A 17838-nucleotide genomic window follows, 5' to 3' on the forward strand; every position below is an offset into this window, starting at 1 on the left:
TTTGCTGAAAGCTTTTGGGGAGTTCAGGGTTTTTAAGGCATGAGACACCTGTCTCCTTGCATGGCCCTGCAATAAATGTTTCTCTGCTCCAAACTCCGATGTTTCGGTATTGTTCATGCATCAGGCACACGTACTAGCATTCAGTAACATTCTCTCCATGGGGTCTCTTCCTCCAGAAGGCTAGAGCTTACAGTATGGCAGCTGGGCTCCAGGAGAGCAGGGGCTGCAGCTGTGGCCTTGCGGGGCCTGGACTGGGACAGTCAGAGCAGCACTGCTTGCCCACTTGAGGGGGAGCTTCTCACTTACACAAGGGGGTGAAGTTGATGGCCATCTTTGGGGCCCCCAGCCACAGTTATGGTCTTTCCCTATTTCAATGTTATTTATTCTATTAAAAAGGTGATTCAGGCCAAGTGGTGAAGCAGAGATTGAGGTGGGAGGAGGGTTCTGCCCACCGTGTGCCTATTTCTTAGGGCTCAGTGCCCTCATTTGTTCCACTCAGGAGTTGAGAGTGGGCGGGACTTGACAGCATTAGATAATTTTTAAATTAAGTGAAAAATGCAGGTCGAGCACTTGGCACAGAGCAGGGCTCATGTCTAGTGCTAGTTGTTATCACTGGTTCCCCAGCCTTAAAAAGCAGGCACCACGTGCAAGCACGTGCGTGCACGTGCACACACACACACACACACACCCGGGGCTGACTGACAGCAGAAGTTCCTCTTACAGCTAATAGGAGGGGATGTTTCTAAGCCCAAAGAACTCAACTAACCAGTTTTCAAAACTACCCTTCCTTCTGTTTACCTTATTTATTATGTATTTAGTTTGTGGGTGCTGTAATATTTAAGAGTCTGGTTGAGACAAGTTTCTGTGGGTTCCCTTCTATCTTTCCTGGCTTGACAACAAGAACATCACTTCCACTACTGGGCTTCCTGGGTACAGCCCAGGGAGGGAGGCATCACTCCTGTTTCCCTCTCCTCAGGGCTGCATGTCTGAAACATGCAACCTGGAAGGGGCACTCAGTGAGTTCAGTAGTGGAGGTGGTGTAGGCACAGAGACGTTAAGGAACTCGCCCGAGGTCACAGAGCTAGAAACGTCGGGTTTTGAACCCAGGCCACAGATGCTGGAGCAATGAGCGAAACCCCTCCAGGGTTCCCAATCAGCTACGGTTAGTGGAGCGTTTACTTCTCTGCCACATGAAAGCACCGGACCCCAGACCACCGCCCAGGTCCCCACAGCCTCCTGCGCCCAGGACCCCTGACCAGCCCATAGCCCACAGGGGCTGCTTATGTGTGTGTGCATCTTGGCGGGGGGCGGGGGACGGGTACAGGCCGACCAGGCCGCTAGAGGGTTCACTCGCAAGGGTGCCCAAAAGGATGAATACTTTGCCTTCAGCCTCTGAGACGTTGAACTGACCTAACTGGTGGTCCTCGGACCCACCTAAGGGCCTCGCTCCGCCGGTCTCCTGACGCCGAGCCGGCTCCCTCCCACGCCAGACAGTTCCAGGCGCCCGGGAGAGCCTGCGTCCACAGTGCGCGTATCTGCGGGTCCCCGCGCGGCGCAGCCGTCGGAGCTTGAGGACGCACCAGCTGAAACCCCGGCAGCCCGCCCTGGGACCCCTTCCCCAGCTGCTCCCCGTCGCTTCCCGGCCCCGCTCTAGGGTGGGAGAAGAGAGGCGAGGTGGGACGAGGTGGGGTGGGTAGATTCTTCAGACTGCGATCGGCAGGGCCCCGGGGTTGGCCAGAGGGCGGGGTCTGGGGGCGGGGCCTGGCCGGGGCGTTGACCGGAGGGTGGGGCCGGGGCTGGGCGTTGGCCGGAGGGAGGGGCGGGGCGGGGGCGGGGCGGGGGCGGGGCGGGGGCGGGGCGCGGACACGCGAGGGCACGGCTGTCACAGCCGCGCGGGGCTCTGAGGCGCGATGGCGGCGCGCTGCTTGGGCCGCGGTGTCGTACGGCTCCTGGGCGGCCTTTGCGGGGTGGGCGCGCGGGGCCTGGCGGCCCCCCGGCTCTGGAGCAGCGCCTCCGCCCCCGCCGCGCCGGCCGGCTCGTACCAGGAGCGGATCGCGCTGGCCGCCAGCGAGCCGGCCGCCTTCTGGGGGCCGCTGGCGCGGGATGTGCTCGTGTGGGACACCCCCTACCACACTGTGAGCGACTGCGACTTCCGCAGCGGCAGGATCGGCTGGTTCCTGGGAGGCCAGTTAAACGTATCCGGTGAGTGGGCCTGGGGGCCGGGGCGCCCCAGCTCACGCGGCCCGAAGGGACCCCGAGCCCAGGCGGCGGGGGCCCCACAAGCTCCCTCCTCAGCGTTCGGGACTCGCCCCCGGCGAGCTGCGCAGTCACCCCGCACCCAACCACTAGCCCCGGGGACTCCCGGCCCGGCCCGACTCCCCAGTCCCGGCTCGGGCACCCGGCGTCCCTCAAGTTTAACTGGGGCCCCCACCGCCCCGCACGGCGAGTGCGCCGGGCCTCGGTGGAGGCGGCGAGGGGCGCCAGGAGCAGGACTACCTGCTCTCGCCCCGGCGCCGCCGGAGACAGAACCGAAAAGCTTCTGGCCGATGTCACCGCCGGGTGCCGGCCGGCGACCCACCTGCTCGTGTAAACAAATAGAGCCGTGGCGGGTGGCGGGGCGGAGGAAGCCCGGCCGGCAGCGGGAGTCAGCCCGCGGGCGAGAAGGAGGCAATGGTGGGGCCTCCCAATACTCAGTTTCACCCTCGCCCCCAAGACCCACGGGGCTGGCTTTAGACCTCGTGCGACTGAGATCCCAGAAACCAGCTCCACCGCCAGTCAGTCCTCTGGTCTCTGCTGAGATTGGATCCACTACTGTTTTGTCAAGATTTGGGATTGGGGTGGGGTGGGAAAGGGTGCACTGCACCCACCCCCTGCCCAGCAAATGGAGAAGGCCCAGGAAGTGAGGGAGGACCCAGGCAGGCTAGGCCTGGGGTGTGGGCAGCCAGGTGGGGCGGTCAGAGGGGCAGCCTGTCGAGGAGGAAGGGGGATAGGTGGGGTCTAGGGGGTGTTTAAGGAAAGGATCTGTAGGTCTTGGTGGCCAAGGCCTGAACTGGGCAGTGGGGTCTGAATCTCCCAGGCTCCACCATTTACTGGCCCATTTTTTCTGTTCCTCTGAGCCTCAGTCTCCTCCTGTGTAGACCGGAGGCAGTAATGCCCACCTGAGGGACTGGTTGTGAGGCCAAGGCACATACAGTGATGGAACGGGCCCGGCACTTATTGGTGAGCTGTAAGTACTAGTGATTTCAACTTGTGAAATTCAGAAATAGTCATAGAATTATAGGTAGTATCTTGCAGTTATTTTTCAAACAAAGAAACTTCAGGGAACTTCGGACCAGATTTTTTTCCCTATGGTATATTGCTTTGCTGGTTTAATAAAAATGACTCAGTAGAGAAGTGTTTTCTCTAAACTTGAGTCAGCAGCAAGTGGCCTTGAACTATTGGGAAAAAACCAAACCCTTAGATTTGCAGGGTTGGCGGAATGCGCCCTGGATGGGGGAGAGCGGAGTGCAGAGGTTCGGCGCAGAAGGATGCAGCTCCTTTGGAAGCTGCCTTGGACTTGGGAGGCCTGAGGCTGCCGGGACATTCAAGGTTGGCTCTGAACATGTGCCGCCTTTCAGTCTCAGATAAGACGGGGTGGGGTGGGGTGGCGGGGGGTGGGTAACGACAGACATATTGGACAGGCAGCAAGGGCCTCCTGAGCCTCACTTGGTCAGGGTCAAGGTCAGGGTCAGGGTGCGGCAGCAAGCAACTCTTGTGCCCCTTTTTCTTCACTTTTTTCTCCTTTATGGTTACCTTAGCCAGAAACTGAACTTCAGAAAACTGCCTTGTAGAAAAACAGCTTTTCAGCCGCATTCTCACCTCAAATGTGTATGCAACCCACTCATCTGTCAGGAATATCCCTGCTGTTCGCCAGTGTCTGCAAATCACCGAGGTGATGGTATGAAAAAGGACCAGGCCAAGCCATGGCTGCCCTGGGAGCCACTAGAAAGTTGTGGGCTGGGTAGGGTGTTTTGGCATGATCTGTCTGTGTGACGATCGTGTGATGATGGCTTGTTCCAAAGGAGCATTGCTTGAAACTCCCTTTACCCCTTCAGGAAGGTCTGTGAATACAGTTCTCAAAGTGTGGTCCCTGGACCAGTAGCATCAGCAGGACCTGCACACTTTTTAGAAATACAAGTTCTCAGGTCCCATCCTAGGTGGCCAGAACCAGAAACCCAGGGGTGGGTCCTCCAGGTGCTTCTGATATACACTTGAGGTTGAGAACCACTGACCTATGTCCAACCTGCTAAAGTGGGCAGAATTGGGAACTGTTTAACAGAGACAACTCTGTTAAACAAACAAAAAGAGTCTGTGGGTGGTTCTGTACAGTTGAGCCGTTCCAGGTGTGTCTTTGGAGTCACACCTGGGTTTGAATCCTTGTTTTCCCCGACTGTTCTTTTTTTTTTTAAAAGTCTTGCCATGTGCTTTATTTTTTTTTAGTTAATTTTTTTATTGGAGTATAGTTGATTTACAATGTTGTGTTAGCTTCTGCTGTACAGCAAAGTAAGTCAGTTATACATATACATATATCCACTCTTTTTTAGATTCTATTCCCGTATAGGTCATTACAGAGTGTTGAGTAGAGTTCCCTGCACTATACAGTAGGTTCTTATTAGTTACCTATTTTATATATAGTAGCATGTGTATGTCAATCCCAATCTCCCAATTTATCCCTCCCTCCCTCCCCTAACTGTTCTTTCGTGCGTCTCCTCTTCTGTAACACGAGAATAGTGCGTAACTGAATTCTGTTCCGGTTCCTCTCGCTGCCATTTGATTAGTCTCCTGGATTCCATGGGTCAGGACTTTGGACAGGGCCGGCAGTGGCTTGTCTCTGCTCCCCGTCATCTACATGACTCTAGTCATCTACGTGCTGCTCACTCCCAAGTCTGGGGCCTGAACTGCAGGCTGGGCTCAGCTGGAGCTGTGGCCCAAAGCACCTACAAGGGGCTTCTCACAGGATGGTGACTAGGCCCAGGGTCGTTGGTGGCCAGAGGTCCCAGAGACCAAGGCAGAGGCTGCTAGGCTTCTGACCAGTGGCAGGTGACCTGCGGACACCTGGGGCTGCTATTACCATTGAATGAGAAAACACTTCTAAAGCACTCTGCACTGTCTTTAGAACATTCCTTGCACCCAATCACTGGCCTTTGTTATTTACTAATGGATCCTGGGAGGAGGCTGTGACCTTGAACCTGGTGTTCACCAGTGCTGTTGAGCCTGCTGTGCTTCCTCTGAATGGGACCATGGGGGTTTCCACCTGATCAGCCTGTTCCTGGAAGCAGGCTGGGGAGGGCACACAGTTGGCTGACATGGCTCTGAAAGCCCGTCTTGGATCCTGGGAGAGCCAGGCCGTTGTTGTAGGGGTAGGTAGGTCGTGGTGTCAGAGGCCCTGGGTGGGGGAGGTAAAGCCAACACCCCCTGCAGTGCCACGTTCTGAAAAGGATTCTTTCCAGCTTTTGAAGTTTGGCTCTTTCCCTTGTAGGGCTCAACAGATGTCTTTGCTCCTTGGGTATAAACTCCGAGGTGTCAGGAAGTTGCAAGTGCAGAACTGGAGGGTAGTGACGCATTGCTTTCAAAACACAAAACTAAACTCTCCTTTGAGTCTGATTTTAAAAAACAGGTGTGTTTATTCTTACTTTCAAGCTCGGGTATAGAGACACTGTTGTTAACTAAGCATTGAACACAGATTCCTTGGACGCTTTGGGGAACATTCCTTGCAGCAATGGAAACCATTTCGCTGTAGCTCTCTCCTCTTCAGGATGTGCCTCGAATAATTCAGATGGCAGACACGCTGAGATGGCAGGAGCCTGCCTCCTGCGTTGCATTTCCTCCCAGCGACTGAAGTATCTCTCTCAGGTCCCTCAAGGAACTCTAAGTGGACACGTGACCTCAGGTCTCAGAAGGAGCGTCCCTCAGAAAAGTCTGAATCCTCCCCAGTTGTTAGAGACGCGACTTACTTTAAATACCAGGTGCTTCTAGAAAGTTGGCAAATAGAATTTTTGTGACTGCTGTAATACCTCAAATTGTACCAAGGAGGTTTTCTATTTAAAGAAAACCTATTGTGAATTCTTTTGTGAATATTAACTCCCTTATCTCTTTGGATTGAAATTGAACTTCTGTAAAGTGGGGAGGGGCGGGGATGCATTTAAACAACCAGCAAGAGTTCGTTGAATGAAAATACCTGCCTTTGTGTGTACATGTTTATGATGGAAATGATGACCCTCTCGTCACCTTTTCTTAAAAACAAACCCAAACCCACCACACACACCAGCTTACCTGCTTGCAGAGCCGTGCCAGGCCCGGGTGCAGACCTGCCCTTAGGTGAATGAGATGATGCTTCATCTCCCCTCATCCTTGTGACACCAACATGAAGTGTCTGGTGGCCCCCTTGTACAGATGTGGAAATAAAGGCTCCAACTCATGTTTGGTGGTGAACGGTGCAGAAAATGCCCCAGTGCCTCGGAGACTGCATTCTAATGAGACGGACCACAGATCAGTAAAGGAGCAGGTCCACACTGGGGAACGTTCTCAAGGTTTTTACAGCTGCTAAGGGGAGAATTAGGAAGTGTGCTCCACCATCCCCTGCCCCCCTCCCGTGCTGAAGGAATCTTAGGGACGTGGTCTCTGCCTTCGGGGACGTTCTGACCCGGATGGGGGAGGGTTTAGCGAGCTGGGAAGATGAGTGAGCCGCTGAATGGTGTGGTGGGAGGGAGAGATCACTGTGTGCTGGGAAATTTGGAAAAGGCTTGAAATAAGAGGTCCGGTTTGAGCCAAGCCTTAAATTGCCCTCTCTTCTTGCCCAACTCTTCTTGGAAATACTTGGAAAGGAAATTTCCTTGTCCCACTGCCCAGTTCTTTGGGTCGAGACTTTTTTAAAAATGGGGGATGTAAGAGTTTCCTTCCCTTCCTCCTTCCTCTTTTGTTTTTCTCTCTTCTGTTGCGGCAATAGCGGGAGCCATGCATACGTGTTAAGAGCCAACATACATATTGGCATTGTAGAGCCACGTCGCCCCAGACCCTGTACTGTGCTTTTCTCTGGACGCTGTGTCATCTGAGTGTTGTCCATGGCAGCTGTGAACTGTGTTTCCCTTGGGGACACAGCCACACCAGCTGACCCCGTGGCAGGAAAACTCCAGTGGCTTCTAATTACTACCGTGACTCCTAGAGTCTGGAACCATTTCCACCGCCATGGATTAAGAGAGTGAGATTTAGCGGTGCTGTTTAGAGATAAACAGGCGAGTCTGCAGTTAGCGGTTAGCGAGTGCTTGGACAGCGGCCTGGCTCTAGAGCATGGTTTTAACCATGACCCCAGGCTGCCATCCAGTGGGGGCGTGGCCAGATGTCTTACAGAGCTCGTAAGAGTCTTTAATTACTCCTGTCCCCACTGGAAAAAGAAAGCCCCCCTGGAATCGGGAATATACATACCAGGTAGACGTGAGTGCATGTGTGCATACGTCCGCCTGTGAGCGTGGTCCTGGACCACAGCATCATGTCAGATCTTGGTAGAAGTGAAATGCTTAGGCCCACCCCTACCTGCTCAGTCAGAGACTTAGGGTGGGGCCTGGCTACATGCTCATAAGTCTTCTGAGGATCCTGGGGAATTTAGAAGCCCTAATTTAGACCAAAAAGAAAACTTCTTGAGGGACTAAGCCATGAAGATGAGAAGAGGTGTGTTCCCTCCCCTGGGCATGGGGCCAACCTGGGGTCATTTGGACACCACATTGCTCTCCAGCTCAGGGACTTGGGAGGTCCATCCGTCATCCAGAGCTTAGTTGCTTCTTCTGCTCTGAGCCCTGGGTCAGGCTGCAGGTGTCCAAACAGGAACAGGGCATCTGGCCCCTGCCCACAGAGGGGCAGCAAGTTGGATACATAGCAGGAAGAGTTAAGAGTCTGGGAGGCACGAGGTCCAAGGGAAGAGAAGTGCTCCATAACAGAGTGAGGCTGTGTAGGCTGGGACCTGTGGGAGGACGGGCACCAGACAAAGGGCAGGAGTGGTGAGGGTGGGACGGTGCACCCCGGGCAGGGTGAAACTGTGCAAAGGCCCCAAGGCAGGAAGACCCTCAGCAGACTCGGCACGGCCAGTGAGGGGGGGGGACGGGACCCACCCCTGCTGAGGGTGGTCACCGCCTCAGCTGCCAGGTGAAGGTAGGGCCTCCTCTGCTGCTTGTTCAAGAGAAGCCAGAAATCTGTGGTTTTAGTGTGAAAACTCTTGATTTCTGAACTTTGGACCAGACTGACACACACATTGATGTTGGGTTTACTGTGTAAATCCAGGTTTTGCCACCAAGCCCCTTCTCAGTTTGTCTTCTTGCTTTCCTGTCTTCTATTTTCTTGGTATTTTTTCTCTTCTATTTTTCTAGCAATTCAAAGAACTTTCCTGTGTAAGTAGTCATTTTTCCCATGACATCTATCTTTATTTATTAAATTTTTTGAGGTATAATTTATATACTTGTTAGGAGCCAGAAAGTTGAAATGAAACTTTTTAATTTTTAAGAGTAAATGACAGATAAAATAACCTGAGAGGGAAAAAATGTGATACACACACACACACACACACACACACACAGAGACACACACACACAAGCTAAAGTTTGTAAATGTTTTCATGTGAGTTCACCCTGTTGAGGATTATGGGGATCATGTGGTTTGTTATGGGGAGGGCCTCCCATAACTTTTGTCAGAATGGTTTTCCATCAGGAAGTATCTGTAGTAACTCGCAGCAGGGTGACTATCAGGTGGTAGTTGACCTTGTATTCCTGTGGTAGCACCTCAGCGTTGCCTTCCATCTGATTCTGACCCAGCCCCGTGAGTTAGATGAAGCAGTGGGTGCATCTCCCATTTATGTAGGAGGAGATTGATCTGAAGAAGATAGTAACTGCCCCAAAAAGAAACAAAAAAGAAAAATGTATGTACCTGGACATGAGGGTGACCCTGAAGACCAGGTGAGCAGTGGCTGCTGCCCCCAAAGCTGTTTGTGGTATTTATTCCTCTGCTGATGGGGAAGTGTGTAATGAAGACAGGCCATGAGGGCCGGCTGGAAGGGGCTCTGGCACAAACCAGCCACAGCCAAGCTCACCTTGAAGTCCAGCCAGTGGTAGTGAAGAGGAGGTTAGCAATGAACATGATCCTACTAATCTTCAGGTTGACGGTAGACCAGCACAACTGACCTGTTTTTGCGGGCAGTCACGTGACCTGAGCTTGGGTAATGGAGGGAAAGGGAGCAGAACCTCCCGGAAAACTAGCAAGGCATTTTGCCATCATCGCATCACTGCTTGGGGCAGGATGCTGGCTGGACACCTGAGAAGGGATGTGGCCCTTGTCCTGGATCGCACCTCCACCACACGAGAGCCCACCCCGCGCACGCGCACTGATTCGGAGCGCCCTGTTTGCATCGAGTCTTCTTTCCCACAGCCCAGCCTGCGATGCTCAGCCCTGGCCGCGCACATTAGAACCGCCAGGGAGCCTTGAAAACCACGGGGCCAGTCGGGTCAGGGTCCCCTGGGTGGGGGCCGGGGTTGGGACTCCTGGTGTGAAGCACCTGCTTCAGAGCATTCCCAGGGGTCACCTGTACCTGCGAGGTCATCTTTCTGTAGTGACCACCTTGTTTCTGCGGGCTCTATCACCCTTCTCCTTGCAAGGAAGTAGAAACCCGCCTCTGATGAGGGAAGGGTCCACCCCAGTGAGAGCAGCGCAAACCACTGCAAACCTGACCCTCCCCTTTCTGACTCCGGTGGCACCAAGTGTAATGTCTATGAACCTGTTTTTGTGCAGTCAACTGCTTGGATCAGCATGTTCGGAAGTCCCCGGAGAGCATCGCTTTGATCTGGGAGCAGGATGAGCCTGGAACTGAAGTGAGGATCACCTACAGGTACCATGTGTCCCCTGAGGGAGGGCACCTCTGTCGCGCTGGACGTCAGCACCAAACGCTGCTGCCGGGCTGTTGAGAGGAGGAGCCCCGGCCTCCTTGCCTACCTGGGCAATACTTGTTGTCTTTCGATTCCCCTGGAAGGAACTGGGTCCTCAGAAACAAATATGACAAACGTTCAAGGCACAGGGCAGACTCTTGGTGCAGTCCCGTGTGACTGTGACCTGTTCTGGGCGGGGGATTATATGAGTATCAGGGGCCATGTTTCCACTTGGGAAATGTTCTCTGGTCTCAGGAAAAGTAAGCATGAACATGGACTGAATATAGTACACGCTGGGGTAACTCAAATCAGCCTCTCTTAGTGTGCTTATGACAGTGGCACAACAAATAAAATTGTCTTTAAAAAGGGGCTAAAATAAAACAAACAAGAAGGGACTACACCTGATATTTGTATCTGTGACTCCTTAAATAAATTCGTCACGTATTCTGTACACCAAGCCTGTGTGTTGGGGGGTTTGAGCGGACCTGGCGTCTGGGGGCAGGTGCTGGCCTTCTCAAAGCCCTGCCCCCTCCCGGGACTGCCTTGCTCAGAGGTCTCTGGTCTGTCACGCATCCCTGCGGGAAAACCCCTTTGCTCAAGCTTCAACTTACCTTTACAGCGCTATCTCAGGAGGAGGGTTCAGAGGAGCAGGTCCTGACCCCGGGGACCCCCTGGTTTCCTGCTTGTTTTTCAGACGCAGGTTTTATCACAGATCCAGTGCACCAAGCCTGGGGAAGCTGTGTTCAGTTGAACTTCTGGATGGAGCAAAGTGACATTCGTTAATCTCCTGTGGTTCCTAGTGCGCCCTGCCTTGCTTGTCCCTCCCCTGCTCCCAATATCTCTCGGCCGTCACAGTCCCTCCCAGCCTTTACTGCCAGTCACTGCACTGACCTGGGTCCCCTGGACAGATAACCCTCCTGACTCCATGGGGTTCACACATCAGCAGCATTGTGGCCTGGGACCCCGGGGCCCTGCACACTGTAGTTGGGGGCACTGCTCTAATGGACAAGCTGCTCCGCTGTTCTTCACCCTTATTGGCCCGACTTGATCTATGTGTGATTGTCCAGTAGATTAAGTCTCTATGGGTGGGGGTGGAGGAGGTAAGGGGAGTTCAGCTATGGGCTAATTTTCTCCGGTCCTCCCGTGGACCGGGACCCGGAACTGGGGTTGGGCTGAGTCAGGCTTCTGAGAGCCACTCGGCTGGACTGCTTAGTGTGTGTTTGTAACTCCGGGGGAGCCTCAGGACTGCAGCCAGCTTGTTAAAACAAAGAACAACTTCATTTCCATTGCAGAGCAGCCCCGGGCAAGGTATAAACCTATAAGTACAGGCAAAGAATTTATTACTCTCTCTTTAAAAATAAACAAGCTCAGCCTGAAGAAATGGTTTTACAAACTTCAGCCTGTCTTAGTGCCAGGTGACTGTTGTTTTTACTGTTTGAGGGAAGAGAGAAGTGTGTGAACGGGTTGTCTGTAATTGCAGCTAGTTTTTTTTTTTTTTTTTTTTTTTTTTTTTTTTGCGGTACGCGGGCCTCTCACTGTTGTGGCCTCTCCTGTTGTGGAGCACAGGCTCCAGACGCGCAGGCTCAGCGGCCATGGCTCACGGGCCCAGCCGCTCCGCGGCATGTAGGATCTTCCCGGACCGGGGCACGAACCCGTGTCCCCTGCATCGGCAGGCGGACTCTCAACCACTGCGCCACCAGGGAAGCCCCTGCAGCTAGTCTTTGAGGGACTTGGATTCATCATTTTCCTGGTCATGTTAGGTTTCTGACATGAGATTTTCTTCCTCCTGTCTCAGAGGAGAGCTGCCTACGCTTGGTGCTGGTCATCTTGCCAGCATACAAACTGCCACTAAAATAAAGTGCATTCCTGCCAAGTGTCTTACATGGTGGCACCCAAGGTGCCCCAGGATGGTCACAGGCCTTGGTGACCTGAAGACCAAGTTCCAGACCCATGGTCTGAGCCCTTGAAGGAAACTGCGTGGGGATGTGGTTCTCACGGGCTGGGGTGCTGGAGGTGGATTCCCAGGGACCACGCCTGCCTGTTCTGTCCTAAGCTTGGGGGGCCCATCTCAGTCCTCAGGTGCACAGAGCCTCTCCCTCCTGAGTCTGCTGAATTCTTCTGAAGAGGTGCATTTCTGAAGAATCATCAGAGAGCTTGTAACGTGAACCCACTCCTGTCCCAAGCAAGCCCTAGTGATATGTGGGTCCACATGTGTTGCACATGCCCTCGCACACACGCCCTAAATGTGCACGTGTCTACAACCTGCTCTTGGTGTTCAAGGATCCTCCTGAGCCGCTCTCCTGGGTTGCAGGCACCGCCCTGCTCCTGCTCTGGAAGTCGGGCCATTGCCTGGGGGTGGGCTGTCTGCTGTCTTCAAGGTTCTGAGCCCTGGGGTGTATTGGCAGCTGCACCTCCCTAGGGTGGGGGAGGGCTGGCAGGACCAGCTTTGGGAACCCCTGGGCAGCCGAGTGTCCTCATCCCGGCCCCACCCCACCTGCAATTGTTGCTTGGCTGGCGGCAATTCCCAGGCGTACCCTGGCAGACGGGCTGAGGCCTCGGGGGCCCGCTGGGCAGTGCGTGGGAGGCCTCATGCTGGTGCCGGCTGCGTGGCTCTGGGAGAAGGACAGCCTCATGGGCTGGGGTTCTGTCTGTCCGGTGCGGTGCTCCCTCCCCGATGGGAGGCGAAGGGGCAGGACCTCTGCTGTCTGGAATCAGCCTGGGATGGCCTGCACGTGTCTCCCGGGGAAGAGGGCAGCCTGTGACCTGAGGCCGGAGCCAGGGCCAGAGGGCCGCCCAGCCGATTTCCGGCCTTCCTCTGCCCAGAAGTGTGTTCAGAACCGACCTGAGGGAGCTGTTCTCCCCAGCGAGCCAGCAGGCCTGCAAACCTGGGCCCCCTGGCACCGCCTGAGGCCTCCGAGGCCAGGGCTGCAGACGCCAGGCAGGCACAGATAATCTGGGTGGCTCCCCGAGGCTGTGCAGCCAGATAGCACTGGGAGCAGTTCTTTCCAGCCGTCCACGTGCTTATTTCGCAAGAGGGTCCTTCACATTCAGTTTAAGCAGACAGATTCTAGAGGCCCTTGGCGATGGGCATGTGGACAAACACAAATCCCTGTCTTCCAGGCAGGTGGTGCGGGGGCTCAAGACCATTGCCTGCCTGGAGCCCGGGCTCTGGGCCAGGGGTTTCCAAGCTGGGGATGGGCAGAGGGCGTGGAGCAGGGCAGACCCTGTGGCTGGTCCTGGCGTCCCTGTGCTCAGGACCTCTCAGTGGCGGGTGCCTGTGCTCGGACAGAGGAGGGAGCAGCCTGAGAGTGTTCACCAGGCTCTGAACCGGCATCTCCCGTGTGAGGCTCTCTGAGCAGGGGTCCAGACGTGAGTCCTTTTAAAAAAAAGTTTTTTAAAAATTTATTTTATGGAAGTAGAGTTGATTTACAATGTTGTGTTAATTTCTGCTGTACAGCAGAGTGATTCCGTTATACACATATATATTCTTTTTCATATTCTTTTCCGTTATGGTTTATCCCAGGATATTGAATATAGTTCCCTGATCTCTACAGTAGGCCCTTGTTATTCATCTAAGATGTGACCTTTTAATTAATCTGTAGCAGGTTTTAGCCCTGGCCTGGCCCTCCTCTGTGAACGCGGGTTGCCGCGAGGGCAGCGCTGCGGTGGTCATGGCCAGGCTGTGCAGCTGAGCTGGGCATCTGGGCTGCAGCGGGGAGAGCAGGCCTGGCACCCGCCATGTGCCCACACGTGAGCCGAGTGGAGTTTCCACTGTGGGTCCAGCCCTAGAGGCGGGGATTTCTGTAGTTGTTGCAGCTGGGCCTTCTTGTGGTGGGGCGTGCACAGTGGGGAGACCCTACCCAGAGGCGCAGAGCGGACGGCAGGCCCCCTCCCCGCTGCCTGCCTCAGAGCCCCTCAGCCGGTGCGGAGGATGCCTCCTGCCTGGGCCAGCCGACCAGGCACTGGGTGTTACTGGTGCCTAGCATGGAGGGCCCACTGAGAATACAGGATGGGGCCCAGCCCCTGGGGCGGCCCTCCGTCTGGGGCAGCCACACCAGCAACCCTGGGCAGAGGGTGCCGCAAGCTCTGAAGCCTGGAGGCACCTCCTGAGAAGCTGGCTTGTGCCCCGGGCCCCGGGTGTCTTTACGTGGCCACTTGTTAAGGTCACAGAAGGGCCCTGTGGGCTCTGGCGGGAGGAAGCAGGAAGTTGCTGGGACGCCGTTGGTGGGTTGGGTTTCCGGAGGCCGAGGAGGGGAGGCCTGAGGATGGAGGCCGAGGGCAGGGCCAGCCAGTGCACTGTGGGGTGAGGCGGCGGGGTGGGCGGAGGCCTGTGTTCCCGCCCGCTTTGTCCCCAGCTGTGTGTGACCTGGAGCAAATCTCCAGCTCTCTGACTCTGTTTTCTCCTCCACTGGGTGCTGGGTGTTGAGCAGCACAGGAGAGTGAAAGCCCAGACCTGGGTCTGGGAGGATGCGGGTCTGATTTGGCTGTAGGTCGGGGCAGGTGAGGGGAGGTCAGTAGTGGATTTCAGGTCTGACGAGGGGAGGGGCGCAGGTGGCCCTGCGGCTGCTGCGGCCGGGAGGGCCCGGTGGGGTTTTCAGGGAGAGGTCCTCACCTCAGGAGAACAGTTCGGAGCCCGCTAAAAGGCAGCCCCCCGACCCTTGCACCTGGTGCTTCTCACCCCCAGATTAACTACAGTTTGCAGTGAGCAAACTCCTTTATTAAAATATTAGGGCAACTGAGGGGGAGGATCATTAACGGACATAGTGAGGCTGAGGGTGGGGTGCTTTGGGGTGAACCAGGGCCGGTGACCATGAGGCTCCAGGACAGGGGCCCCTGGCAGGCAGGGTAAGTGGGTTTGTTGGTGGGCTCTCCTCGGTGGAGGCACCAGAAGCTAGTGGCTGCCAGGCTTGTGTGCAGTGTCCCCTGCTGACTTCTGAGTAACTCCGATCGCAAAACTTGGTCAGGAATCCCCGTGCTGACTCCCAGAATCCGGTAGGAGCTCTGGGTTACTTGGATGGAGCTGGTTTTAAACCAGCATTTAACTTTCCTTTAAGACGTGGCTCCAGATTTTGAAGCTGGCAAGTGCTTTGAATCTTTCTATACGTGACACTTATTTTTCTTTCTCATTCTTTGGGGCAAGCTGAGGCTCTTGGAATTTCACATTTTACAATGGCCCTGTCTTGGGACTGCAGGAGGAATGACCTCCACAGAGAGTCGAACCTCCTTGACGGGGCCGTTTCTGGGAACCCTCTGGCGGACGTTTAGCTGGAGGACCACACATAACAGATGCCTCCCTTGGAGCTGGATGCCTGCGTTTTGTGAACTCCCTTCTGCTGTGCAGGGGATGCTGGAGGGGCTGCACTGTGGGAGGTGGAGGGGCAGCGGCCTGCGGAGGGAAAGGGCGCTGGCCCCTGGGGGACCCGTCTTTAAGGAGGTGCTTCTGTTCCAGCTGTGTGGTTCGGCTTCTGGCAGCTGCAGACCTGGTGGTGGGAGGGGGGCCGACAGCCTTGCTGTGGCTGCGCTGGGTCCCCTCCGGGGCAGCACGGAGGCCTGCTCGGGTGCTTGTCACCCCAGGCCCCTCCTCCGCCCTCCCTGCTCCCTCCTTGGCCACTTCCTCTTCCGGCTGAGGTAGAAAATCAAGGCCCCTGGAAGGAGCAGCCCGGCAGGCAGCCCTGAGACCCTGCAGGGCCGCCCTGATGCTCGGCTGACATGTAGCCCCCCGTGCCCACCGTGCTGGACCCTTCCGTCTGCTGCCCAAGACCCGCTCGCAGGAGGGTTCCCTGTAACCAGCCACGGGCTGGCTGTCCTCCAGGTCCCCAGACCCTAACCCTGGCCCTGACCCTGACCCTAAGGCTGGGGCAGCCCCCGCTGTGTGGGCCACTGGCACTTACGATCTTAGTTTGGATTCCCGGTCACCCTGGGTTGTAAAGTGAGGGACCTGATGCCAGCGAGCTTAGGGGGCTCTCAGGCTCACCCAGCTGGAACTGCCAGAAACAGGGTTTGGACCCAGCAGTGTCTGATCTGCGAGATGTGCAGTGGAATCTTGGAGGCGGTGAAGGTGTAAATGGCGGGCTGCCCTGTGGCGCTAACTTGGTGACAGGCCTGTAGGTCCGTGTGCAGACATCGCACCCCTCCACTGACCAGGGCCATGTGTTCCAGGACCTCCAAGACAAGCAGACGCATGTTAACCGCGATTCCAGCTGGGGAGGAGAGGTCAGTGCCTGAGGGCTCCAGGTGGCCTCTAGGAGGGACAAGGGATGGCTGCGGAACAAGGTGGGCCTAAGGACGGTGGAGTCCTGGTGTGACTGCGGGGCCCTGAGGAGCAGAAAGTGCATGTGCTGGAGGGGCTCTGGGGACCTCGGGGCCCTGGAGGCAGGAGGGGTCACTGTGGGTACAAGAGGAGGGGCAATGGGCCAGGTTGGGGGGCCTGCCTGGCCCTTCATTCTGTCTCCTGACCCCCTGCGTCTGTCTTGGACCTCATCTGAACCTGGGAACAGTGGGAGTCCGGATGGGGTAGAGGCCTGGCAATTTCCCATCAACAGATCCAGTTAAACTTCCTCTGGGAAGCTGGAGCGAGGTTTCTGGGCCACTGGGAGGGTGGATTCTTTTGCTCCATCTGGGCCAACAGCCCCATTCTCCCTGCTGGTTGTCCTTGGACTGGGGCCTCAGACTGCTCTTGCCCAGGGCTACCGGCTCGCGGGAGCCTCTGGGGTTCTTCGTGTGTTGGCACTGGCTGCCTCGATGTGAGCGGGGCTCTGAGTCTGGAAAGGAAAGAACTTCTTTTCTGGAGACAAGACTCGGGCTGAAGGCCAGTGCCAAGGTCCAAGGGAAATCAGGCGTGAATCAGGGAAGAGGGCAGACCTTTTCTCAAGTCTGACCCGTCACTTCTGTTCCACCAGGGCTGCATCAAGAGTGGGAGAGAAAGACTTAGGATGAGAGGGAGCTGGACCCTGGGGCAGGTGGTTCTGAACGTGGAGCCAAACACTGAAGCGTGAAGAAAAGCACGCCCACCCCGCCCCAGTTCTCCTCCGTCCTGATGAGACGAAGGCTCGATTCGACCACAGTGAGCGGCTTTGAACACTTCTCTTGCTCATTTAAACCAATCCAAGGAAAGATGTTACATAAATAACGATGGAGTTGGCAGATGGCAAAAAATCCTCAGGTCTGGGAACCTTTGAAATAGGGTGTGAGTTGTTCTGAAGCTGTGGGTTTTGAGAGCTGCCCTTGGAGCCAGGCTTGGGTTTGAATCCTGACCTGATCCTTGACCCTTTCAGCTGAATAGCCTTGAGAAGTCACTTAACTCCCCTGTGCCTCAGTTTCCTCATCTGGAAAATGGGGTCGTGATGGTAGCTCCCGGCCCACGGGCTGTTGTGAGTGCTCCACGGATGTGCCTAGGGTTCAGAGCAGTGCCGATCCTGCTGTCACTGAAGGAACTGTGCATGTGGTGGCAGTGGGCGGGCAGGAGGAGGCTTCTCTGGGCAGTAACACGAGCGAGTTGGGGAAGGCTGAGGAGGCAGGAGCCTGTGGGCCTGCAGGTGGCCGAGGCTGGCCTGGAGAGGAGGCTCCTTATGCTTACAGGGGGTGGCAAGCGTGGCTGGAGAAGACGGGGCAGCTGGTGGAGGCGGTGAGGTGATACAGCAGGTGGCGGATCGGCAGGGTGCACAGGCGTGGCGGTGGGCCTACCTCCCCTCCAGGCTCCCGGAACCCCAGGCCATGGCCTGGAATCTGTAGCTGGCAGCAGCCCTGACGGTGGATGATGCATCCTCAGACCCACCTCCCACCCCAAACGGGGGCTTCCCATCAACAACCACGGCAGGGCTCGTGGAGCAGGTGGCCCTTCAGGGGAGGGATTCTGGAACCACATTCAAATACACTGGTGACTCATTCACCCCGAGCC

The 17838-nt window shown here is 55.9% G+C and overlaps 1 protein-coding gene across 2 annotated transcripts in view; it reads left to right on the top strand.

Annotated features, from left to right (window-relative positions):
• The first annotated feature begins 1910 nt into the window (after window positions 1-1910).
• The window catches only part of ACSS1 (acyl-CoA synthetase short chain family member 1), a 41662-nt gene continuing 25734 nt past the window's right edge, over window positions 1911-17838 (top strand). For both annotated transcript variants that reach the window (XM_060120491.1, XM_060120492.1), the window contains exons 1-2: window positions 1911-2202; window positions 9808-9904. In XM_060120491.1, the coding sequence (XP_059976474.1) occupies window positions 1911-2202; window positions 9808-9904 (389 nt within the window). The remainder of the gene's footprint in view (window positions 2203-9807; window positions 9905-17838) is intronic.

This window comes from Mesoplodon densirostris, chromosome 16 (genome assembly GCF_025265405.1).
Source record: "Mesoplodon densirostris isolate mMesDen1 chromosome 16, mMesDen1 primary haplotype, whole genome shotgun sequence".
Classification (NCBI taxonomy): domain Eukaryota; kingdom Metazoa; phylum Chordata; class Mammalia; order Artiodactyla; family Ziphiidae; genus Mesoplodon; species Mesoplodon densirostris.